This window comes from Microtus pennsylvanicus, chromosome 19, assembly GCF_037038515.1.
Source record: "Microtus pennsylvanicus isolate mMicPen1 chromosome 19, mMicPen1.hap1, whole genome shotgun sequence".
Classification (NCBI taxonomy): domain Eukaryota; kingdom Metazoa; phylum Chordata; class Mammalia; order Rodentia; family Cricetidae; genus Microtus; species Microtus pennsylvanicus.
Genome location: NC_134597.1, coordinates 30435886 through 30462571, shown reverse-complemented (window position 1 = coordinate 30462571; position 26686 = coordinate 30435886). Strand labels below are relative to the sequence as shown.

Here is a 26686-nt window from a genome sequence, read left to right as displayed (position 1 = left end):
AAATCTTTTCAGGAAAACCCACACTATTATATATGAGTAGATGGTATTTCCCAAAGCAGAGCTGCCCACACCTGCCTTCTGCAGGAGACGTTGCAAGGCTGAATGACTGTGTTTGTTGAGATTCAACCAGAAAGATAAATGATTTGGCCCCAAGTGGGCACATTCAAAGTAAAGACAAGCCCATCGATGTCTCCCACGAAGGGCTGGCAGGGAGGAAAGGCTGAGTGAGTGGGTGGCTAAGGTAGGGACGACAGCAGCGAGCCTGCTCCATCTTCTTGAAAGTATCTAGACTTAAGAGAGGAAAGTGTGGATTCAAAAGATAAACAGACCCAAGAAAAGCTAATCAAAATTAAATAAGGGGGAAAGACATAAAGACTACTGATTATCAGTTAACTGGGTTTTTCTCTGAGAAGGAAGAGTGAGGGGAAGTGAAAAAGAAGAAAGGAAGAAACAACTGGATAGAAAGATCATGTGGGTTGGCAGGATGGGACGGTGGAGAATTATGGGAAGACGGGAGGACTCCAGCTCCCATCCCCATGTTGGTCCCGGAACACCAGCGTCTACTTCTGACCTAATGTGGATGTTGGGTTGCTGTGGTTCTGAGGGATGGGTAGCTCACACGTGTCCTCGGTGGGTAGTGCCCATTCATTTTGCCCTGTGCTACCTCTCTGCAGAGAACCGTGTGCTTGCTCACTCTGTCCTCCGTTTCCCCTCCAGGTTGGAGTTGTACAGGAAGGTACCAAATCTGCGAATCCTGGCCTGCGGTGGGGATGGAACGGTAGGTCCTTGAAAGAGAATCCATTCGCTCCCTCACCCATCTGTCTTCCTGACGGGATTTCCTGCGGGAAACTTCTCCCTTCAGCCCAAGTCTTTCCAGTGCCCCCGCATGGATTCCTGTCTCTCTGATGAGAGTCATAAGCCCCGAGGTTGAGAAGGGTGTAGCTGTCACGGGGCCCACGCTCAGCCTTCTACAGTTCACTCCCTCACCTGCACTACCCCAGCTTCTGTCGCAGGGTAAGGACATTGCCATCCCTGGGGTAAAAGATTTTCACAGAAGGCTAAATTCTTTTTCAAATACAAGCTGGCCTTTTTCCATTTATCCTTTCATAACTGTGGTTTTTAAGCCAGTATGTAACAACAAGAACACCACCACCAGCCCTTGGTCACCGTTGGTCATTTCTGAGAGCATTTTCTTATAAGGTCAAATGCTGCCTCATCATGGTTTTGATTAGCTTTCCCCACAGACCTGTTCTCTATTCGGATGTCTTTCGAGAAACGTTTACTGCAGCTGCCTTTTTAAAGTTGGGCTGCATTCCTGCAGGGGAGTTCTTTAGTTCCTGGTTCAGTCTGGAGCCTTTGTCAGATGGATAGTAGAGTCAATCAATCAATCAATCAATCAATCAATCAATCAATCAAAAGGCAAATAAATAAATAAACGTAAAGTGTTGATAGACAAGACTCTCAGAAGCTGCTCAGTTCCTGCCTACTAATGTCACAGACTGATAGTAAAATGAGGAGCTATGATCATCCCCATGCAAGCAGAATATGGTCCTGCGGATCAAACTCAGGTCACCAGGCTTGTGTGTCAAGCGCTTTACTCACTGAGACGTCTGCCGGGACCACCCTGCCCTGCCCTTGACTGCTTGTCTTATTTTTTTAAAATTTATTTTTAATTTGGATCTTTAGTTAAACACTCAGTTTTTAATTTTGCTGTGAATTTTCAGTTAAAGCATTTCTGTGTTTTGTTTGTTTGTTTATATTTCTTTACGGTCCAATGAATGAGATGGCTCAGCAGGGAAAGGTGCTTGCTGCCAAGCCTGGTGACCTGAGTTCGGTTCCCGGGACTCTCAAAAGTGGGCCTCCGTCTTTCACACTCACATCGGGGCACGTGCAAGGTGCACACCTGCCTTTCTCACAGACGCTCACACTAAACAGTAAATAAATAAAAATAAAGTTCTTTCATCTTTGTTGTTTCTCTCTGCCTTTTCTTGAGTTTCCTCCAAACAGCTGCTTTTAAATCTCCAGTCTAAACATTGGCTCATCCCAATTACTATGGCTACTTTTTCGTGCTTTATTTTTACAGTAGGTGAGACTGTGGCTTCCTGGCAGCTCTTGGTGATGGCTTGTGACGTCACCTGAGCATTGACGCTGAAGGCTTTTGGTTGCCCTTGTGCCTTGGAGAAACTCTTAGGCTGCTTCTCCCACCTCTGCAGTTACTTTTGTTGTTGGTTCCTGCATTCGCCCTCAGTGTGTTGTCACAGTTCTAACACTAGAGGGCAGTCTAAGACCATGTTTCTTCTAATCCTCCTGGTACACATTTCAGCTTGAACCAAGTTATAACCTAAAAAGAGAAATTGACTCCCAAACCTCTCTGTAGATCTGAGCTTCGCCTAAACTTATCCATGGAAACTTGCCTGTCCTCACAGAGAGACCAGCATCAGGTCCTTGGTCATCCATGCTGCAAAGCTGTTTCCTACTATGAACCCACAGTTTGTCAAGACAGCACTGGGGTAGCACCAAGGTCCATGATGCTATGAGCTGCGAATGGTTGACACAGACTTATGACCTAAGACAACTAGAACCAGCTGAAACTGATGCTGGCCCAAATGTAAGTCTGATAGACGGGGGCCGTGTGTCACAGTTGGCACCAAGGTTGGTCTAGAGGCTCTTTTGCTAGCAAAGGCTTGGGAGTGGAAGCTTTTCAATCTTTCCCAGTGTCCTGGCTGGGACTGGGTTCCAAGGCTTTGTGCTAGACTAACTAATTTGGTCTATCCTCAGCAAATGGAATCTTACTCCCCACCAGGCTGGCCAAGATTGGAGTAGCATTGCTAACGTAGTTTCTAATGCCAGTTTTAGGTTTGGGTTGTCCTTAAGTCCCTGAGCTCAAAGGGTCAGTGCAGTCTTGGGTGTGAGGCTTATACCACAGCCAAAGGGGATGCAGGCCAAAATATGAGTCTTTCATAGTGAGCCTCAAGATGTCTAGGCACCAGTGGTGATGACGCAGGACTAGGGCTCCATCCGTGAGTCTGAGGTCAGAGTCTGTGCCTTGTCCACCAGGACTTATAAAAGCTGGGCCACCCCTGAATCTTTCAACAGCAGGGACCCATGGAATCTTTGGGTATCCCAAACCAGCTCTAAGATTGGCAGTGGGGCAGGCCAAGACTTGAGTCTGTCTTTCTGGAGTACTGGTCTCTTTCAGATGCTGGGAGGTTAGTTGGTGAGCGCTAGCCTGGTTGTGGGAATATTGATTTTTGCCTGGTATTAGAACCCGTTGTTGGAGGCTGAGTACTGGGCTCAAAGGCAAAGTCTATGCTAGCTTTCATGCCCCGCCAGCAGGTTGAATCTGGCTTCTACTGCCAGAGGTCAGAGAGTGGAGTCTTAGTAGAGTGGCCAGCTCCTCACTAGGGCAGACTGGCAGCTCACTCCCTGAGAACTGACCTAGAGCAGAAGTGGCGGGTTGTTTCTCTTACATCTGGCTCCGTTCTGGTGAGACTGATAGTGATACTGAGCTATAGCACACTGTTTTGGCTGACCACATGGCCAAGAAGCCGCCCCTGTCCCCACATCCCAGTGCAGAGATTGTAAAGTATACACCACCACCCACTATTCCCTACATTTTATGGGATTGGAGCTCCAGCTCGGGTCCTCATGCTGGTGCAGCAAGCACTGTACCTGCTGAGCCATCTTCCCAGCCCCTCGTTTGTCTTTATTTTCGGGGAAAGTATAGAATTGGTCTAAGTCCTACTCCCTTGAATGCTCATGCTTGTCATGTCTCATATCTCCCCTTGGCCTCCGCCTCCGTGTATTTGGCAAAGGTGAAGGACAATCAGGACAGAGTGTGCGTCTGGGTACCTTTCTTCTGGATGCGGAGTCTGATGGTTCGGAATCGAAGGATGTTTTATGCACCGTCTTTGGTTTTCCCTTCCTCTCCCTAATCATGATGTTTTATTCTTGAAGGTAGCAACAGAATCTCCTCTCCTAGGCCGGGAGCCCTGGACACCGCACTGAGTGCATAGTATATCCTAGTGAACGAAACTGGAATAGGGCATGCCAGTGGTTCCTTTGCTCCGTCTGGATGTTTGGTGGAATAGCCTAGTTGAGAAAATGGCATCTGCCCTCCTTCAAGATTTACAGTTATTAGCTTGTAAAATCCTTTATGTCGTGTTGCATAAAAGAAAACATATGTGCTTTAAGCGTGTGCTGGTTAGTTTTTTTTTTATCAATTTGACACAAACCTAGACATATCTGGAAATAGGGATTCTTAATTGAGAACATGCTTACATCAGAACAGCCTGTAGATGAATCTGTAAGATGTTGCCTTGATTAATGATTGATGTGGGAAGGCCCAGCCCACTATGGGCGGTGCCACCCCTGGATCGGGGGGGTCCTGGGTTGTAGGAGAAAGAAGGCTGCACAAGCCAGCAAGCTCCTGAGAGCAAGCTAAGAAGCTTGCTGCCCTCTCTGAGTTCCTGTCATGGCGTCTCTCAAGGATGGACTGTGATTGAGAGGCACAAGCGAAATAAGCCTTTTCCTTCGGTAAGTTGCTTTTGATCTGGTGTCTTTCACAGCAGAAGACGACAACATCATCCCATCTTTCCCTAATTGTATTTCGTGATAGATTCCCTCCCACAATGCCTGCTAACTCTGCAATGGTTACAGGTCCTGTTGGGGATATGTTAGCGCAGAGTGAAAAGGTCGTGGTCCCTTTCTTTCTACTCTGAGGGTCACGGCTGATGTCCAGAGCAGATGACAAACAAGCAGAGAAAATTGTGGCGGATTTATTTAATCCAAGTTTTATTGACAAGGGGTGCTTTAGTCTGAGGACTTAAAGATGTAGGAACAACGAATTGCTCCTCTGCTAAGATTTGCTGAAGACCAGTGGTCCTGGGCTGGAGGGGGACGCCCAGCAAGGATGCCTTTTCAGATCCTTCTTGGACTCTGTAGCCTTCCCTCCTCCCAGGAGTGGGGCACGACCCCTTCGGCACGTGGATCTTCTGCTCTCCTGTCAGATGAGGCCAATCAGAACTTTTGACCGGCTCCTGGGCAGAAAGGCAGGGGAAGATTAGAGTTGTGTTTTTAAACTCTATTGATTGCTTTAGGGCAAGGGGTTCTAGCTTTCGAGCCCCCTCAGTGAGGAGGAGTTCTCATTTCCGGGAAGAGTGAGGGAGCCACGGAGGAAAGTCAGAGCGAAGTCTTTGCTGTCTGCATCTTTGATTTCAATGCACCCAGAATGCCACAGTGAGGCTGGGCGAGCATTTTCCAAGTTCCAACACAAGAATTCAATTTTATTAGTTTCCTATATTAAGAATTCTATCCAGATAACTCTTCTGGTACTAGATCTAGAAAATTCTTCATCCTATCACCAACTCATGGGCTGAGTTTAATGCAAGGTGAAATTCATTGTGAGTTGGCCGCAGTTATCTTCCTTACCTTACAGTCTCTGTCTTCCTCGGTGACTTCAGCTCCCTGCTCTCCTCTTTTCTCCTCTGAGTCTCGGGACAGCTAGACAGAACTTGAGGGCATGTCTGGGGATGTGGACTCAAGTTCTTTATTAAGTTACATGCAGAGCCCACTCAGGGTTCCTAAGCTGCAGATCCTTCCTGACTGGGGCACCTCACATCCCACCCCGACTCTGTCCACCCCTCACCCATCCCCCTGTATCCACTGCTCCCCTGCATCCACCTCCTGCTGGTCCCCCCTTCACCCCGTCCTCACCCCTTTGTTGTGTTCTCTCCTAGGCAGGTACAGATACGAAACTCAGAGTTAGGTCATAGAGTACTGACTTTCTCCACAGTCAGGTACATATTTTGAAGGATGAGACTTTAATCTTTCCATGATAGGAAGAGATCCAAGCCCCAACCCTTGTGAGAACGTTATGAACCTCGAGCTAAAGTCTTGAAGAAAACTGAAAAATAAATGATAGAAAAATAGAAGGAAAGTAAGAAGTTTGTTCCGTCAAGAAAACAAACATCAAACAGAGTTTCAGGTCAGAGCCAGACATAAACTTTAAGAGGAAACTGAGCAATTAATATTTGTTGAAGACCAGGAAATAATGATGACTTCAAGAAAGCAATGTCAATAGGGCATTCGGGAAAAACAAAACAAGAAAACAAAACAAAGCAAACAAAGAGGAAAACTGAGAGCAGCGAATGGAACTGTGTCATGCCGTGAGAACTGCCAACGGGAGATTCGGCCCCAGCACTGGTGTCTGTGGACTTCCCCTGCTGTCCTCACTGCGTCCTCTGCCGTGCGTAGCGTGGTCTTCTTTGCCGCCCTGTTGTCGTTCACATCGCTGGCAATGACCGCTACAGAACCCTGAGTGTGTCTTCACGTGCTGGGCTCCTTCTCCTCATAGGGACTTCATTGTGCTCCTAACTTCAGGGTTCTTGTTCTGACTCACAATACACCAGTAATTTGTGCTTGGAGTTCGTGGCCACTGGTAATTGTCATGTCTGAAATGAACTCAGCATGCTTACCCTGGGCATTTCATAGACTCATCGGTTTTGTCCCATCTGTGAGAATAAAAGCTTGGATTAGCTACTATATCAACTCAGTCTTACTTCATGTCTTTTCCATGTTAAGATGAGGTGATTGTGAAGATCTATGAAGTTTATGAAATGTTTATCATTTGTGATCGCCAGTTTGGAATGGGAAGATTTTCAAATTTTTATGTGTATGAATGTTTTGCCTGCATGTACGCATGTATACCATGTTCATGCCTGGTGATGGCAGAAGCCAAGGCATCGACTCCCCTGGAACTGGGGATATGGATGGATGGTTGTGAGCTACTGTGTGGGCACTGGCAACTAAACCCTGGTCCTCCAGAAGAGCAGCCAGGGTCCTTAATCTGCTGAGCCATCTCTCCAACCTCTGCAATGTAAAACTTTTGTTTTGCGCAGAGGCAGAATTTATATAAAGAGACAGCCTAGTGGATCCATGGGGGGAAATTGCAAGCTTTAAGCAAGTGGGGGGTGTAATTCTCAGTGCGTTGGGTCCATATTTGATATGAGATCTGCAGCCTTCAGTTAGGGAGCACATCCATCACTGTAGATGCTGTCAAAATTCTATAAAGTGGTGGCAAGACTGAAGCAGGAGTCGCAGATGGAACGTTTCTGGCTGCTGCTGTAGCTGACATGTTAATCATTCACCATGTCAAGTGTGTGACATGTTGTGTAACACGTGAAAGTTTGTATTATTTTTGGGAGAAGTTTTTAGGCTTCGATATCGGTTGTTTTGACTGTATGTTAATAAAACACGTAAGGGAGAGAGAGCGATCTCTCCTTCCCAGATGCACTTGGAACTAGATATGGAAAGGTGGCTTTCCCACTGTTTCTCTGATGTTGTAAACCTGCAAAGACAACTCTTGAGATCTCTAGGGTTCCTCAAAGCCAGAGGTGCAGTAACTCAGAACACTGCTATTCGGGGGCATTGCGGTTAAACCGTACTTGCAATTTGACTATCTCTAGAAGGCATTTTTAAGAGGAAAATTAAAAAGAATTAGGCAAATTTTGTGTCATATTTCATTGGAAATTTATAGAAAACACCCCAACATGCAAGATATAAATGTACCGCGACTCTTTCGTGTGCTACTTTCAGTGTCTTTGAAATCTGACTGATACCGCAGATAGAAAACACACTGTGTGTGTGGCTCTGCCATTCAGTGGCCGGTGGCTTCATCTCCAGATAGTACAGCTGTGGTCTCTTAGCAACTGGTTTGCCCACATCCTAGGCATATCGGTGTGAGTCAGCTGGTGTGGCTCTGTTGTTGATCCCTAGGCTGAGATAAAGCCTAGAAACTAGAAGTAATCACTGTTTGGCCAGGTTGTACATTCGTGTCTTTACACACTGCCCGTGCCCTGTGCTGGTTACTTGGCTTGCACGTGGAAGAACACATAATGTCAGTGACTTCTGCCATAGGCACCCCAACTGGGGCTCCTTAAAGAATCAGGGCCTCTTTCCTTCCTTTGCCTCAGGCTCTCTGCATTCCACCCTTGCCTGGTAGAGCACAGGGTGGGTCCTCAGCACGCATTCATCGGCATTAAGGAGTGGATGAATAAACTTTGTTTTGTCTTGATTATTTCCCCTGGTTTAATTTTAATCATACTTCTTTAGTTTATGAAGCTCGTAAACTAAAAGTTAAGCATATAAAATGTTGAAAGAGAAAGGATCGTTTAGCTCTCCCTTGGCATCCATGGGTGGCTGGTTTTAGGACCCCTTGATACCAACCTGGCTGATGTACAAACCTTGATGTAAAATGATGTCACCTTTGTGGGGATCCTACATGCATTCTTGTGTATGCCTCAAACCCTCTCTAGACTGTGCACCACCCCTATGCTATGTAACTGCTGTGTGAGCAGCTGCACTGTTAGGGAACGGTGGCAAGAAGAAAGTATGTGCCTGCAGTACAGACATGAATGCTGGCTCGAATACCTTAGTCCACAGTGTTTAAAATCCCTGATACGGAACCCCCAGAATTTAGAGTCTAGATACAGAGGGCTAAGGCTTACTGTGTGCCTGTCAGAGTCCAATACTGCACCTTACTTTTCTTTGAGAGTGGAGGAAGGTCACTGTTCTTCTCCTTTGGTCTCCCTATACCTGTGTCCTTCACTCTCTTCTGCTGCACACAAGACAGCCAGCGTATGCCTGTTCTATTAGAGGAAAATGCGGGTTCACTGTCACGGCACCCCTCAGTCCCATCTGACGTCAGCGCACAGCGGAAGGCAGATATTCCTCGGTGTCCTTCTGCGACCGCAAGAGCGGAGCACAGGCAGGTGGTGGCAGCATTGGCCAGCTGCTCTTGCAATGCTGGGCCCGCTCAGGCAAGAGGCGAGGCGGGAGGACCTGGTGTTCTCAGTCTGCCAGGCCTGCTGGTCCCGATGAAGGGAGGGCGGAATTCTGCAAGCTGGAGACGCTTTGGCTCAATCAGGATAACTTTCTCCATTGGCTTGGGGAAAGTACATTAAGCACTGTCTGTTGCACTGAGTTAGATAATGAGTTGGAGAAATGCTAGCTGGCTGGCACAGAGAGTTTGGGGAACATTAAAGCTCAATAAAATGGAGAGCCTAGGTAAAAGCTTATCGTCTTATTTCTGGGGTCATGGCAACAGAAGGCCTCTGATTACAACCAGGGGGGCAGACCCTGCCCCACCTCCCCAAAAAACCATCTCCGGGACCTCAAGATCTTTTATGTAATTTTGTTTTGTTTTCATAAGGACAAACACATAGGGTGTTGCCCAAGATCCTTCATTTCTCCTCCGCTGCGGCGTATTTGTGACCTCTTCTTAATGACCTCTTCCTGTTACAGGGAAGCTTGGCTTCTGGTATTATTTATAGTTTGCAAAAGACAGACTCTGTGATTTAAAGGCAGACAAGGGTGAGGAGTCTGATGGTCAAGTGTAGGGATCAACTTCCTTCAAGAAGAGTAGAGGGAAGATTTCCTCTTCCTTTTGCTTCTAGGAAGTGACCTTCACTGGTGCAGTGGGAGGGCCGGAAGACAAGTGCAGCTGGGTGTAGCCGCTAATGGTAGGTTGCATTTCCTGCCTGTCAGGCATGCTCAGAGCGCAGTCTCCATGCTCGATAGGGAAATGACAGCAAAGGGCAGGTGCAGTTGCTCTCTGTTTTACAGACGAGGAGGGAGTGTGCTGAGTGTCGTGTCTACTCCAGTGCCCACCGGAACTCCATGGCAATGTCAGTGTCTCTCTCTGATTCCGTGCCCTCTGACCCACTGCTGAGCTACCTTCTGGGCAACTGGATGTTGAGTAGTAACAGCCTACTTCTTGAAAAGGGGGGAAAATAAACCAAAACCATTTGGGACTGCTCCAAGGGTAGATGCTGCTTCCCCCCAGCCAGAGGGCCATCTGTGTGACTGTGGGCATCCATGAGAATAGCAAGACAATAAAAGTGTTGTCAAAGGCATATGATGTCATTTGGTGAGGACAATAGCAGTGAACTACAAGGTGGCCCCCTCAGAGTCAAGGAAAATGATCTGATCATTGAAATACATACATGCACATGTACATGCATGTGAATTTACACATGCATGTGAACACACACATAAACACAGGCACAAACAGGTACATAATTCATGCACATCCATTTTGTAAAGTAAAAAGTCTTTGTGTGCATGTCTGAAGAATTATGCTCAGTCCTTTGGAGACGAAGGTATGAAATCCTGAAGCCCCCAGGGCTCTGTGTGGAGCTGAGCACAGATCAAGCAGAGCTCTTGGGAAACTCTTTTTGAGAAAGCAGACAGCAGCTGAGCCTAAGAAGGTTTGATTGGCAACTGTACACTCATCACAGGAAGTCACGGGACGCTTCTCAAAGTCATTTGGAACTTTGCAGTTTGTGGCTAATCCTCTTACTTTCCCGTCCCTTTCAGCATGAGCCTTCCAGTGATTTAGCATTTTTCTTTGTAGGCTCATGTTCAGAGGCAGTTGTTGGCTTTTCACTTCCTATCTCTGTTTCTTTTCCTTACAGAGCAGTTTAAGAGTTATCAGACTTGAGCTGTGTTTGCTGTAGGTAGCGAAGGCTCCCATGCTGGAAAGACAGTCCTGGGTCACTGGGCAGTCGGCCTGTTTGCCAGTCAGAGCCTTTCTCAGTTTCTTCCAGATATAACAAGCCACAGTCATCTACACTCCGTCCCATCCATCCTTTCTGGTATAGAGGGCAGGCACTGGCTTCAGTTCAGCCTCCTACCAGCAGGGGGGTGTGTTCATTCCTCTTTATTATTGAGGGCAAACCAGAGTCCCTCTAAGATCTGGAGGCAGGCTGCTCTGAGCCTTTACCTCACCTGTGATACTTTGTGTTTTGTGGATAGACCGAGAAGATACATCGTTCTCACCTCTTTCCTCTCTCACTGCTGTGTTTAGAGTAAAATCGGATGTCATAAGTGTAAAGTAATATAACTGCCTTCCCAGAGGAAACAGAGACATAGGCCACCTAAAATAAGACCAATTTGTTACTTAAATCTGAGCCAGAAAAGAAGAGGGTAAATGACCATCTCTCAGAGAAGTTTTAGGGAAGCTCCCATTTTTCTTCTCTGGATTGGTTGTTGAATTGGCTTCTGAGTTCTATTGCATATGAACAGAGCTGTTTTTTTCTCAATACTGTGTTGTGTGTGTGCCTTGAGCATTCTGGATGCTTGTGCCCTCTTTGGTGACCGTCCACTTGCTTCCTGAAGTTTCCTAGAACTTTTCGCCCTCATTGTGTCTAGTGGTCCTTCTGGTGGTACCCAAATGACATCTAACACAGCCGTGAGAGCTGACTTAGCATCTGAAACACTTACTGGGACTATGTGTGCAAGAGGAGCTAAAGAAACTCAGGTCACAACTGAAGGATGGTCCAGGAGTGACTTATGACACTTACAAGGGGCTGTATTTTTAATGTATTACATTTAGTGTGCCGTTCTAGAAAGCAAGCATGCCTCTGGCTTCCGTGGTGGACGGCAAGGCTTACATCCTGGGATGCCTTGGAGGAGAAAGGGTTTCAGATGGAGTTGCAGCTACTCTCACTCTGCCTCTGCATTGGCTGTGGAAAAATCACAAGGTCTTTCTGGGTCTAGGGAAAAATCTGCAGGTTAGATGGATTTGATTTAACATTTTTTCCTCTGTCTTTTTTTCCCTGTTTTTCTTTTTCTGAGGTAGGAGTTACTCTTAATCTGTTACCCAGGCTGGTTTTGAACTCGTAAACCTGAGCAATCCTCCCTGCTTTAGGCTCCTGGATGAATGGGACTACAGATGAGTGATACCACACCTGGCTTTGAGTCGTTAGTTTCTGAGCTTTCTCTAGTTCCAGAGAGGCCAAAAATCACAATTTGCCACCTCTAAGACAGGCCATTTCTAGAACTGAGTTTAATATTATCGATTTTCATATTACTTTTGTGGTGCTAGGAACTGAACCTAAGCTTTGGGCATGCCTAGCAGGTGATTTACCATGGATCACTATTCCAGACACCTCCTTATTTTCTTTTGTCTTGAGATGGGTCTCATACATTGCCTAGGCTAGCCTCACTTGCCATCTCTCTCCCTCAGCCTCCTGGGGAGTTTGGCACTGTAGGCATGAGCCCAGTTATACTCATCTCTTTGTGAAAACTTATCGCTCTGCAGTAGTGAAGAGACTCGCCTCACCTCCTGGTCTTATCAGTCTTACCTAATTATGAATGGCAGTTCTAAGGTATGAATGACACAAACATTAATGTCACCTGACCATTCAACTCTCTCATAAAGTGGAAACTAAAATTAAACTATCTTACAGAGTCTTTTTAGGTTAACACTATTAACAACTTCATCCTGACATTTTGAAGTTTAGTAATGTAATTTGTTAAATAATTCTGCTTGAGGATAGCATGGAGATTGTAATCGGTGTACCATCTCTTATTAGCGTGAACTCCGAGGGCAGCCATTTTGTTTTATCTAGCATGGCTCACCTCATGAATCTCTTCGTTTCCCTTGCTCTGCTCTGTTGTGCATGTAGTTGGTGGAGCTCATTAAATGCACTGCTAGCATGTTGGTTTTCAAAACAATCGTGACACTCAGATAAGTATAGAATAAAGATATGTCACTATTTTGCTGAACTCTTGAATGAACCAGTGAGATAATAAATTTCATCTATCATTGAAGAGTAGGCCAAGAATTCTGTAGTTTATAGCAAGACTTTTTTTTTTCTTCTAAATTCGAGATAAAATTGGTTAGTATGCAGTGGGGAACTGAAGCCGTCACTTTTGAAGTCATCTCTTCGTGAGGGTAGTTGCGCCGTGAGAGCCGTAGCTGAAAATTCTTAGGAGGACCTACAGAACATGGGTCTGTGTGATGTCATGAAGATGTGTAGGTTTCTTTTTGCTACTCTTGGGCTTGGAGCTGTTTGTCTACATTGTAATATGGCTATATTCAAAGCATTACTTCTCCTGGAACAAAGGTTACGTGGAACACGTGATTCTAGTCTGCAAGGATGTACTTTCTGCCTAAATTTATATTAGATGCTACGTCCTTGCGTTATTATGGTTTCATCGTGAATCAGTAAAGAGAATATAGGAACAGTTAAGAAAACACTAGGAGTTTCTAAACTGATGCTGTGGAGGGTTGTCATCTAAAGAGTGCCCTCATGGGCCGTAGACAAGGTTCCGGTCTGTACACGCATTGCCGTTTAAGATGTAAATGGTCCTGTGGGGTGGGTATCATTATCTCATTTTGAAAATCAGATGAATGAGTCTCTGTGAAGTTATGCAATTTAAAATCAAGGTTCTGCGGCCTCTCAGAGCCAGGGTTAACATTTAGTCTGATTCTGAGTTTTATATTCTCTCTGATGCTCCGTTATATTACCCCTCTAAATGGCCTTAAATTCTCCTACATTTTAAAGTGCATATCTAGATAAACATGCAGATGAATGGGTCCCAATTTGCTTATATACTAGAGCATGCATAAAGTGGTCTTTTTCCTATTAGAGGGTTGGCCATTTTGAAACCACTCGAAGTAACCTGACTTTTTGTTCCCTGATGGCTGGATTAAACATGCGGTTTAAGAATTCTAATCTTTCCAGCCTCCTCCTGTAGGTTCTTTCTTGGTGACTTATTGTCTTTCTTTTCTCTCTTCTGGTCCCCCATGTGTCTGTAGGTGGGCTGGATCCTCTCCATCCTGGATGAGCTGCAGCTGAGCCCACAGCCTCCTGTGGGGGTGCTTCCACTGGGGACTGGGAATGACCTGGCTCGGACGCTCAACTGGGGAGGGGTAAGAACTGGAGGTGGCTGCTCCTACCCTGGAGGAGCAAACCATACCGCCAGACCACTCTGTGCTCACTGCTAGAAGCAGTAGGTTGCTGCTATCATCCAGGAACAAGTCAGACATGGGGCTCCAGTTGCCTGTTTGTTTGTAGCTTCTTCAGTTTAAACTGAAAGGAGGGAGGGAGTCTTATATGAGTCAAACACATCCTTAGTACACAGATAGGGTAGTTGTTGGGCTGGCCTCAAGTGTTCATGGGAAACAATCGTGCAGATTTGTAGTCATTCTAACCCTTAGCCCTGGCCATAACTGCAAATCTGGTTTAGACTTCAGACCTATTATTGGAGACAGGCACTACTGCTTTTGAATGTGGAGATTTTCTGATCATTGCTGTTGTAGCTTTGATGATTCCAGTATATCCTGCTGCCCTTCCTTTGCTGACTGATTCTCTGGAAGTTGTGAGGGAAGCCCGCCCCGCCCCCCACCCATCATTAACTGACTAGTCTGTGTGCATATTTATCTTACTGTACTAATATTTAAGAAGCTACTAACACACACAGCCCAGGAGCTATTAGCATTAAAAGCTGCTGGGGGTAGTAATTTTTCTTCAGTGATGTAGTCCCTGGTAAATAGCTCATGCTCCAGCTAATCACCCCACATCCAAGAAGCTCTAATTAAACTCGGTGGACCATTAGGAAAAAGACATGAAAATTAGAAAGGGGCTTGGGAAGAGAGGAAGAGGTCGGAGGGAGTGAAAGGAGAATAGCAGGGTGGTGGGGTGGGGAGAGTATGACCAAAATACATTATATACATGTAGGAAATAGTGGGAGAATAATTTTTTTTTCCTTTTCTGTTTTGGTTTTTTGAGATTGGATTTCTCTGTGTAGCTTTGGAGCCTGTCCTGGTACTTGTTCTGTAGACCAGGCTGGCCTCTAACTCACTGCCTCCCAAGTGCTGGAATTAAAGGCGTGAGCCACTGCTGCCTAGCTTAAAATATTTTAAAAAGACACTAACATGTTTGCTTGCCAACTTGCTAAGACCCTCTTATTAGGCCACTCATTGCCTGGCCTCCGTTTTGTCGGACAGTGATCTTCAGATCCATGGCAGACACTGAGCTGACCCAGTAGCAGAATTAACCTGTCAAAGTATTTTTTGTTGTTATATTTTGCTTTACTTCTTTTTCTTTAGCGATAGCTGATACAAAAACAAAGGCTCTTACATGAAACAACTAACCTATTACTTATGTCAGTTTCTCTCATCCAAATCCAGCGACCTTGAATAACCATGCTGTCGCTAACAGCTCTCCAGGAGAGCAGCGCTCTCAGGAGCCCTGCTTCTGGGCTGACTTGCCTCAGGCCGCAGCTGGTGGCATCCCAACACAAGATCAGGGATTGGTGAATGAGACAGGACCTTCCATCTTCCTTCACGCTCCCCCTCTTTCCCACACCCGCTGGTTCTTGGTGCCTTCACTTAGATAAGGCAAAGCTAGTTCCTGCAATTTGCCCTTCTTTTCAGTGTTCTCCTTAATGTACCTAAATGGGTAAAACAGCTCACTCTTCCAGCCTTTGCATTTTAAAACCAGCAGGATTATGACTGACTCCGAATTGCTTTGGTATGGCATTGATTGTGGCTTTCTGATCCAGACAGCAAGAGTCTGTGCTCTGATTCTGTCCTCAGGGCTACACCGATGAGCCTGTTTCTAAGATCTTGTGCCAGGTGGAAGATGGGACTATTGTACAGCTGGACCGCTGGAACCTTCATGTGGAGAGAAACCCAGACTTGCCACCAGAAGAACTTGAAGATGGCGTGTGTAAGGTTAGGAGTTCTTCCTTCGGGGGCCAGAGTGGCAGCTCATCAGTGAAGAGAGTTCACTGCTCCCACAAAGGGCTGGAGTTCAGTTCCCAGCTCTTGGCTTTGGTGGCTCACAGTTGCCTGGGAGTCTAGCTCCAAGGGATCTGGCATCCTCTTCTGACCTCTGTAGACACTTGCATGAATGCAGACACACATACATGCATACAAATAAATAAAAATAGTAATACACTGAGAGAGAGACGAGATTGATTGATTCTTCTCCAACTGACGGAACACAATAAGACACACACTCCTTAAGGCACATTCATGGGCTCCTGCCTTCCAGAAGATAACAGGATAGCATTGGGATTCTGGCTCTTAAGTCACCACCCTCCCTTATCCCTCCCCACATATCCATCAGGGCTCAGATGTTATCCTTTGTCCAGAGCTCAGGGACCTGTCCTCTGTCTCTGCTCTACACTAGGGAAGCATGGAAACAGTTGATAATCTCTTGAGCTAGAAGCATGCAGCTTACAAGGAGATGGAATACATGTATGTTCCTAAGCACATACATATGCTTCCAGGAGGAGGGAAACCTTAGACCTTGCTGGCCTGACATCAAACAGCCCTTCTCTGTAGCCCAATTGCCTCATCTGCTTGGGGCTTGAGATGGCCTAAAGAAGTAGTCTGTCTTGGTGTTTCCTTTTGGTGAGTGAGCTTTTATGGTAAAAACAAAACAAAACAAAAAAAAAACCAACCTAACCCAAACCAAACCAAGGCCATTGTTGTAAATAATGCGTAGCCTCGCTTCAGCACTTGAGTGTAAGTTCTGACCTGGATCTCTAAGTAACTTGGTTTGTCACTGTATAGACATGTCCTCCAAGTAACTCCTTGCTTTTCTTTCGTAATACTGGGCCTGCCATTTTGTAGACTTAAGAGTCTCCTGGTACACTTGTTAGGATGAAGATTATGTCTCTCTTCAGAGGCATGGAGTAAGTTAATGTAGGGATGAGGCCCCCGCACCTGCATCTCAAGTAGCATCCTTGCTAGTTTGGATCCATCCACTGAGCCCATGATTATTGTCCACCGCAGTCCTAGACAATGATGTTAGACACACAGTGTTATGTTTGGCTTAACCATCTCCTCATCTCTTTTGTTGTTTTTTATCCATCTAAACTCCACCCCCGCAGTTAATAAATCTATTAGACATCAGGATTGCTCCCTTGAAACTGAGTTTCCAACTGAACATTGTTTAAACATAAGCATATCTTATTTCTTTAACTATTTATTTGACTTAATTGAGATCGGATAGAAAACCACTGAAGTAGAAGGAGGGGGACCTTCTATGGAAGTGGAAAATTTCAGACCCTTCTGCTAGATGTGGAGTGGCGGGGCCTACAATTTAACTCTTTTCCAAAACGCTTGAGAAATGGAAAGACTTCTTGATGCAGCCAGAGAACGTCAATCCAGATAATTAAAGGGCTTTGGGAATGGAGTTTGGGTATATGTAGAAAATTGGGGCACATTTTCCTGGAAAATGTGAATACCTTAAAAACAAACTTAAATTGGGATATTGCTTGGGGAATTGTGACCAGATGTTTTCCTTAGCTATCGGCGGCTGCAAAGACACGGGCTAGAATTGGAGCCAAAGTAATATAAATGGTAGGATGTTTCTGTGTTTTGGCACGGTCACCATGCTGTCCTTACAGGGGCTGGGTTTTGTTTAAGTACAGGGACTGGACATTCTCAAATATGAAGCCAGAAGAGTTAGATATGGTTTTGGCATTTCTGTGTAGCTTGAGTTCCTCCACTCTATAGTCTGTTGAAACCAGTTCTAAGGGCTGATGCAGCTCCTGACACATCAAGGCTCAGTCTTAGGGGCTACAATGCAGGGTTCCCCTTTCTCTTCATCAGAAACCGACATCAAGGCTGTCCTCTTCTGCCCTCTTTTAATGGGTTAATGTTTTCCTTGCAGCTTACCAGGAAATCTTCCCGATCAGTAAGAGTTTCAAATGACTTTGAAACTTCGAAGGTTTCAACACATATTTCTAATGGCGAAAGGGTGCAGTTCAGTTTGGGACATAACCTGACAATTCTCTAGGGATGTTGCCTCTTTAAATTTGTATTTATCCTGCATTTTGAGCCACGGAGAGAAATGTGGGCAATTACCCTTTCCTTCCTTGCACTCTCTGTGTGCTATTCTGGTTGTTCTCATATTGAACTGAAGCTTTTAGATGACATCATGTTTGCAATTTCAGTCGGGGCTCTCGGGCTTCACGGCGTTCTTTCTTAGTGGCTCACAAGAAAAGCCAGGGACTCAAAGAATACAGGAGAAAAAGAATTATGTGTTCTCTATATGGTTGTATGGTTGTAATATTAAAGATACAGGGTTAACCAAGTGGGAATCTGGATTATATCTTTATATATTTCACACACACACACATATATATATGTATATATACTTCACACATACATATATATGACATCTATATGGCTGTTGTTTTTTTTTTCTGTCAGCAATGGCTGATACAAATCAAATGGCTTTTACTGCTTTATTTCTTATATTGAGGTTTGTGAAAACAAAGCAAAAATACCCTTTCCAAATAGATTACATGTCAATTGTTTATTTCAGGCTGCAGTATTTATGCGTTGAATGTAAAACTCTTGAAAAAGGTGCATCCACTGATTAGAGAAATTAGAATAGATCTAGCAATCGAGTCCATTTTCTAAATTCGTGGAATCAATCTCTCTTTGTAGCTCACTGTTACAAATGAGCAACCCCCCAGCTTATTGCCCCATGCACAGGGATGACTCTTGCTTAGTAGTTCGTATTTGTGCCTCTTATTTCCTTTATGGTTTATGACTTGTGAAATTTCTTGATTTGAGCTTTCATTAATGAGTTAACTCAAGAGCCTCTGTGTCTTGTCCATAAACACGCTCTCTGGTGAGAAGTGACGGACGTGTGTCCCACAGGCTGCCTCAGAGATAGGGTCTGGTGTTGGGCCTAGGTTGGTGTCTTCTAGTTGGCTATGAACAATGTCAACGTCACATTTGTCTATCCTTTCAGCTTCCCCTGAATGTCTTCAATAATTACTTCAGCCTCGGATTTGATGCTCACGTCACCCTGGAGTTCCATGAGTCACGAGGTGAGGACCTGCCCCGTTTCCGTCTCCATAGGAGGAAGTTCCCAGCCCTGTTCTCATGTTCCCTTTGCCTGCTTATCACCTGCATGCTTGTGCTTCCCTCTTGGTCACCTTCATGATGACCCTGGGAACTGGACCAGATGGGAACTTGCTATAAATAGAGACTACAGATCTGGCGGTCTCTAAACTGAAGGGCAGGGACAGGGGTCCATTCCAAGTCATGGGATGTGAGTCTTTAAGTTTGACTCTTATACTGTGTTCTGAGGACCAAAACCAGAGCTTTGCACATGGAAGGCAAGATCCCTGCCACTAAGGTACCTCCCCAGCTTTGAACAGAAATTCTGAAAGGAAATAAAATTCTTAGATAACGATTTCTTTGCTAATTAGGATCCACTCAGCTTCATAAGCCACCAGATATTAAAGTTTAATGTTCTTTAACCAGAGCCTTTGAAATATGATAGGAAAGATGAAAAGGGAAGGAACAGCCGTGTTGACACAAGGGACTGCAGGTCTTTTAGTTTGAGAGGAAGGGGTACGATGGGGTTGAGGTAGCTAGGAAGGTTCTGAGATCTTCACTGGGTGGGACAAGTGAGAAGGAGGTTGTGGTAACTTCTGAGATGAGAAGATGTGGGATCAAGACTCTGGGAGGACAAGTTTTGAAAGTAAGATGAACTGGCAGCTGATGGGTGCTGGGGAAAGGAGAATACTTTCTTTGGGGTTGTGGTCCCTAATAGATTGGGCAAGACAGTGGAAAGTCCATGTGCAGCACGAATCACTAATTGGACTCAGTGGATCCCACATAAGATTGGGAGAAGATGTGCTGGGAGGGTCTAGAGAGTGTCAAAGTGGGGGAAGTGGAGGCGGGTATGTTCATGATACATTGTATGCACATATGGAATTTTCAAAGGATAAAAATATTTTAAAAGCTAAAACAATATTATATATCATAGAAAAATAAATTCAAATACACATGAGAAAAGGATGAAATAATAAAATATTTCATCTGAATTTTCTTAGCCATTCAGAACTGAGAAAATTTAGGATATAGGTTGGTAATGATCTCTCTCTCCACTCCATCTCTTTTACTCTTTATCCCTCCATTCCTCTATCCCTCCATCCCTCCCTCTATCCCTCCATCCCTCCCTCTCTCCCTCTATCCCTCCCTCTATCCCTCCATCCCTCCCTCTATCCCTCCATCCCTCTATCCCTCCATCCCTCTATCCCTCCATCCCTCTATCCCTCCATCCCTCCCTCTATCCCTCCATCCCTCTATCCCTCCATCCCTCTATCCCTCCATCCCTCTATCCCTCCATCCATCCCTCTATCCCTCCATCCCTCTATCCCTCCATCCATCCCTCTATCCCTCCATCCCTCTATCCCTCCATCCCTCTATCCCTCTATCCCTCTATCCCTCCATCCATCCCTCTATCCCTCCATCCATCCCTCTATCCCTCCATCCCTCTATCCCTCCATCCCTCTATCCCTCCATCCATCCCTCTATCCCTCCATCCCTCTATCCCTCCATCCCTCTATCCCTCCATCCCTCTATCCCTCCATCCCTCTATCCCTCCATCCCTCTATCCCTCCATCCCTCTATCCCTCCATCCCTCTATCCCTCCATCCCTCTATCCCTCCATCCATCCCTCTATCCCTCCATCCCTCTATCCCTCCATCCATCCCTCTATCCCTCCATCCCTCTATCCCTCCATCCCTCCCTCTATCCCTCCATTCCTCTATCCCTCCCTCTATCCCTCCATCCCTCCCTCTCTCCCTCTATCCCTCCATCCCTCCCTCTATCCCTCCATCCCTCCCTCTATCCCTCCATCCCTCCCTCTCTCCCTCTATCCCTCCATCCCTCTATCCATCCATCCCTCTATCCCTCCATTCCTCTATCCCTCCATCCCTCTATCCCTCCATTCCTCTATTCCTCCATCCCTCTATCCCTCCATCCCTCTATCCCTCCATCCCTCTATCCCTCTATCCCTCTATCCCTCCATCCATCCCTCTATCCCTCCATTCCTCTATTCCTCCATCCCTCCCTCCCTCCATCCCTCCCTCTATCCCTCCATCCCTCCCTCCATCCCTCTATCACCTACACTCTATCTATTAGTGTCTACTCTATACCTCTGCCCTTGTCCTTGATCTATTACTGGGTCGGTACCTAGTTCCCTGTGAATATGTTTAGATGTAACTGAGACATAGTTATATAAGGTCTGAAACTGGGAGATGAAAGGCAAAGTTATTAGTGAGGAACCGTTTCCTTCATTTCCTGAGGCTCTGCAGGCCTCAAGTTGTTTTAAAACCCCAAACTTGAAACACAGAAATCCAGAATCCCAAACTTCAGTGATAATCAGGCAAAGAATAATCTAACTCTTACACACTAGACATCCGCAGTGGAGCACTAGGGTTCAGATGTTTAGAATTTGAACTACAGCTGAAGCACAAACATGGAAAACCCTGACTGGGTTCACCAAGTCTGGTCCTTTGGGCTTCAACTAAGGCTGTGAGGAGAAAGTGTCTGTGCAGTTGAATTCTGCGTTATGGAAGGGACAGCAGTACCGGATGAAGAAGAACTGTTGTCCGTGTTTCCTCTCTGAAAAGCTAGAAAACCACAGGCAGAATAGGTGGATAATAAAAGAACTTTAAATGCTCCAAATCGGAAATACCATAAACAAGCACATCCTTGCCACAGCGTAGTCGCGGGAGAGTTAATCAAGCCGCCTGTGTAGGGCCTCTGTTTGTGACACGTTTTTCTTCCTGTGTTTCAAGAGTGTTCACTTGGCCAGTAAACAGGAAGCAGTTTTGGTTCCTAGCATATTTCTCCTTATTTCCTTATCTTTAAGAGTTTATGTATGTGGACTTCTTAGTAATAAGATTTCTGAGTTTCTTTACAATACCCGTAAAGCGACTCAATATCACAAATACAGGAATTTCCCAAACCAGGCGTCCTGTCTTGATAAAAGGCCTAATTGAGTCAGCGGTCCCACATAACCTAGTTCAAGAGAACCTGATTTTAGCTGGGCGGTGGTGGCGCACGCCTTTAATCCCAGCACTCGGGAGGCAGAGGCAGGTGGATCTCTGTGAGTTCGAGGCCAACCTGGTCTAGAAGAACTAGTTCCAGGACAGGGACCAAAAGCTACGGAGAAATCTTGTCTCAAAGATCCAAAAAAAAAAAAAAAAAAAAAGAGCGAACCTGATTTTGAGCCTAATAATTAGAAGGTTGTTCTAATGACATAGACCTTTGTACTAAGATGGAATTTTTATGCATCAGGATGAGGAGAACGCAGAGGGATAGCACAGTACAAAAAAATGTGGTTTGCAAAAGAATTTTGATAAAGGAAACCAAATGCCAAGCAGCTGTCAGATTCCAGACATGAGCCTTGGAAGTTTATTGCTAGGGCTTAGTGTTTTATTTTACTTTGTAATAGTTTTATTTATTCTTTGACAGCCAGTTTCATAGATATGTCTATATTAATCATATATACCCCACACATTTGCCTCTCTCGGGTCCTGGACTACCCATGCCCATAACATGTCCCCCAATTCTTTTTTCCTCTTCAGGTCCCCTCTCCCCCACCAACTGAGTCTGATGGGTCTTACCCGCACACACATGAGTGTGGGGCCATCTACAGATGCACGGACAACTTTTCCTGGGGCATAACTCAAAAGAAGATTTCCTTTCTCTTTCTTAGCTTCCAATGGCTAGGGTTGGGGATGTTGAGAGCTCCACCCACTTGCAATTTGAGGCTTCAAGACAAAAGTTGTATAGTTTGCTGCAAAATACCTTAAGGGTGACTCAGAGTCTCATGAAAGCCATTGTGAAGGAAAAAATGGATCAATTGATGTCATGAACATATGTAACTCTAAATAGGAATTCTGCCAACCCATCTACTTTTAATGGATAATCGATATCATTTGCGCGAGGGCAGAGTTTTAAAAATGTAACTGTAGAGAAAAGTTTTGGCATAGATGGGAAACTTCCCATCAAATGGAAAGTTCTTAACATAGCTACTTATATAGTACTTCTTTTAGAAGGGACAATTAAAGTCACATTAATTTGGGGACAGTTCATTAGAATCGTTGCTGTGTAGATGGTTTTAGAGTTATGGGTTGAAAGCCAGGCAGGGAGTGGGGGACGTCTTAGTATTTTCTTTGACTTTGTGGGTAGAGGGGTATATGTAAGAATCTGAGTCTCTATATGGATAAGATTGTACCTCACTCGGTAGAACAGAGTGCTAATTCTTCCCAAAGTGGCCAGAGCATCTTGGATGAACTCCTGCTGCTTGCAAAGCAAAGTGTTTGGGTGAGGATTTGGAAATGTAACGGAGTTGGTCATGTCATTTTCACTTGGAGAACTGCCTCGTCCTTTCATTGGTACCTTACTATCACAGTGCTCGAGGGGGCACATAGAAAACATTCCAGTACATTGGCGTTTAGGCGTGTTAACAGTGATTATAGCTGTGAGTGACAAACTCAGGTCTCATTTGACCAGCCGTGTGAATGAGATTGTCACTCATTGGACATGAATATCAGACACATCAAGCGTTTAGTATTTAGTATTTAAAAGTGGTCCTGTAACTCTGCATAGGTTCCTGCGTCTTGGTTTGGATATATTTAGTATTAGTAATACTTCTGTATTACTGTCTCGCTGAGATTATGATTCAGAGGAGCTGAACCTTAGGCACAAGGTAAGGAAATACACACACGACTCTAGAGGAGGCAGCATTGGAATCAACTTTGGATTTGCTACTTGCACCAAATCTACAGAGGCATGTGGGCAGTGTGACTCAAAGGCTGTGACTTCCATGATTCAATCACAGAAACTGTATCTCCTAAGAGGCTGTTATGTGTGGCGGTTTGCTAAATGTCCTCCTTGCCAAAGGCGGTGCCGAGACTCACTGCATGCCACTGGTGAGGCACCAAAGCTCCGGCAGCTGGTCCTCACTGCCGCAAACCTCCCATCTTGAATTTCTATGTGAAATTCACTCACTGTTCCAGTGTCCACCTGTAACATGTGGTCATTATACTACTACACAGGCAGTGCTGGTTACAACACAGTGAGTGTCTATGTGATCTGATTAGACTCAACCAATCTTAACCCTAACTGCCTGGGGTGGCATCTTCTTTAAAAGAAAAAAAAATCAGTTCACATCTAAAGGTGGGGTAACAGTGAGCCCAGGTACATATCAAGACACTTCCAACCATGTCTGAACTTTCATTTTCAGACCTGCCTCCCTCCCTTGTTTATTTTTTAATTGCCAGCTCCCAGTCCAATGGTAATAGTAAGTGGTTATGACAGTACCAGAATGTTCCATTGGAGGATAAGGCCCATTGATTACAAAATAGGAAGTATCAATAGAAGGAATGTATAGATGAGTTGTGCAAACAGTAAGCAATATGGGTGTTTATCAGGGTTGTTGGCAGAGGTGGAAGATGTTTCCAGAAAGGATAAGGGTAATACGTATGAAGGATAAGGGAGAAATGTGATAATAGATAAGAATTAATGATGGTAAAAATCATATCAGGCAAGAAGGAAAGGCACAGAGGAACTTACTTGCTTGTCCTCAGTGTGAGTCAGGTGAAAAGTGCACACAAACACACCTATCTGTCCTCAGTGTGAGTCAGGTGAAAGGCACAGAGGAACACACCTGCTTGTCCTGGGTGTGAGTCAGGTGAAAGGCACAGAGGAACTCACCTGCTTGTCCTGGGTGTGAGTCAGGTGAAAAGTGAATGCACAATGAATGACTTTTCTACAGTGCTTGAAAGATGATATTGGTAATATGGACATTCTAGAAGGCAAAGGGCACTCTTAAAATGTCCTTAATGAGAGTTGATATTGAAAAGAGTGTTTTCTTTTAGTGTATAAAATTGGAATTAAAAGTGGTTCTGTAACGCTGCATAGGTTCCTGCGTCTTGGTTTGGATATCTGCAGTAGTGAAATAGAAAAGACTTGAGAGTCAGAGGAGCTAGTGCAGTCTTGGGGACCGCGTCTTCTGGGCAGGAGTGGTCGGTCGTTCTTGATGGCATAGCAGCTGTGATTTCCTACGCATGGCCAGCACAAGCCTGAGCCCATCTGCATCCAGTTATGGAGAGGAGAGAGGCTCACGAGGCTCCGCCCCTCCACGAGGCAGTTAGTGGTTGATGGGGGGAGGGGAGACATTTTCTTCACTGGTGTAACCACTGGTAAGGTGTTCAGGGTCCTATAAACAAGTCCAATTAGACGTAGACATAGAGCAGGTTTAAACCAAATCCTCATCCACTTTTAAGTAGTGAAAATCGAAGGAAGACTAAGTACCTTTATGTTTAATAACTCTAGATTCTAAGGCTTCTTTAGGCTCATTATTAGTAAGATTACATTGTTTTATTTATGAAATGTAAGTAACAAATGTACCGACATTTTTAACTACTTATTTCATATTTTGATGACAAAATTAAAACTCTATGATTGCTTGTTTCTTTTTGTTTTGTTTTGGTTTTTTTGAGGCAGGTTTCTCTGTGGTGCCCTGGCTGTCCTGGAACTCTCTCCATAGACCAGGCTGGCTTTGAACTCACAGAGATCAGCTTGCTTCTGCCTCCTGAGGCTGGAATTAAAGGCACGCGCCACCATGCTCAGCTGCTTATCTCTTATTCTGCACACGGAATTTAAAGAAAAAATAGAACAAAGCAATAACAACAAGCCGCTGGGGGGCTGGAGAGATGCTGGCTCGGTGGTTAAGAGCGCTAATATCTCTCTTTGCAGACCTGGGTTTGCTTTCTAGCGGCTATATCGGGCAGCTCACAGGCACCTAAAACGACAGTTCCAGGGGAATCTGGTGGCGTTTTTTTTTTTTTTTTTTTTTTTTTTTTTTACCTCCGTGGGAAAGGGCTCACACATGCTGCACACAAGCTCACACAAGTGTACACGTATACACATAAAAATAAATAAACAAGTGCATAAATATTTCTAAAGCTTCTAAGTTTTCTGAAATACCGTCCAAAGAAACTCAATGTCTTTTTTAAAGCACTGTTGAACAACAGCTTTTTTTTTCAATTTGAATTTATGATACAATTGTAATGGTTTAGATAAAATGCCGAGGTGCAGTTCCCCGAAAGGTGCAGCGGGCCATGAGGGGCAGCCAGGACCCACCACCCGAGGCCTCTGTGGGTCCTAGGAGGGTGGGAGGTGGCGGGTAAGAGACCTGGGCAGGTTGGCGGGGCAGCTGGTCCCACCAGGAGTGGCAGATGAGAGACAGAGACAGATAGGCTCACCATACAGAGGGTTTGGGTATAGTTTATTAAGTGGGTTATGAAAGGGAAGGGGAAAGGAGAGAGAGAGAGAGAGAGAGAGAGAGAGAGAGAGAGAGAGAGAGAGAGAGAGAGAGAGCAAGTGATGTGTGCAGGTTGGAAGGAAGTAAGGCCTGGTTGGAAGGGGGGAAGTGGGTGAGGCTTGTCTCTTAAAGGGACAGGATAGACCGTTACAACAATTAACAATATTTCCCCCTTTTCCTTTTCCTCCTCCAAACCCTCCTGTAAACCCATCCCCACTTTCTTTGAAATCTGTGGTGGGATTCTACACTGAAATGGTCTTGTGAGTCTGTTTACATGTGTTATTTTAGGGAGGAGTGTGTAACCTAGGTAGTCTTTCATGAATTAATTGTGGCTAAATACCTTTGCAAATTTGCATGTTCAAAATGTCAGAATGTTGATCTTTGGATTATAATAATTGGATATAAAAGGGATGCCCGAGGAGGTGAATCAGTATGCTTTCCATATGAACCCTTTCATTAAATGGAATTACTAAACCTTCTGAGGAGTGTGGTGATATGTTAGGTGGAGGTCAGCACCAAGAAAACATTATAACTCTGAACCAAGGTTCCCAATGTGGTGGCACGCACCGTGCCTTTGTGCTGTGTTTAACGATGGGACTAACATTTCTAATCAGCTTAATGGATTATACCCAGAACTCCATCATCCTTAGAAACAGATTTTAATTAGAGCCAAATCATTTAGAAACTTTAGTTAAAAGGGAAGGTTTGAGATAACGAGACTTAGACAAGATTTG

At 45.0% G+C, this 26686-nt stretch overlaps 1 protein-coding gene across 9 annotated transcripts in view; it reads left to right on the top strand.

The window, feature by feature from the left end:
* Nucleotides 1–26686, top strand: part of Dgki (diacylglycerol kinase iota) — a 450455-nt gene that overhangs the window by 235611 nt on the left and 188158 nt on the right. For all 9 annotated transcript variants that reach the window (XM_075953818.1, XM_075953817.1, XM_075953819.1 and 6 more), the window contains 4 exons: nt 718–778; nt 13607–13720; nt 15389–15526; nt 18570–18648. In XM_075953818.1, coding sequence (XP_075809933.1) covers nt 718–778; nt 13607–13720; nt 15389–15526; nt 18570–18648 — 392 coding nt within the window. The remainder of the gene's footprint in view (nt 1–717; nt 779–13606; nt 13721–15388; nt 15527–18569; nt 18649–26686) is intronic.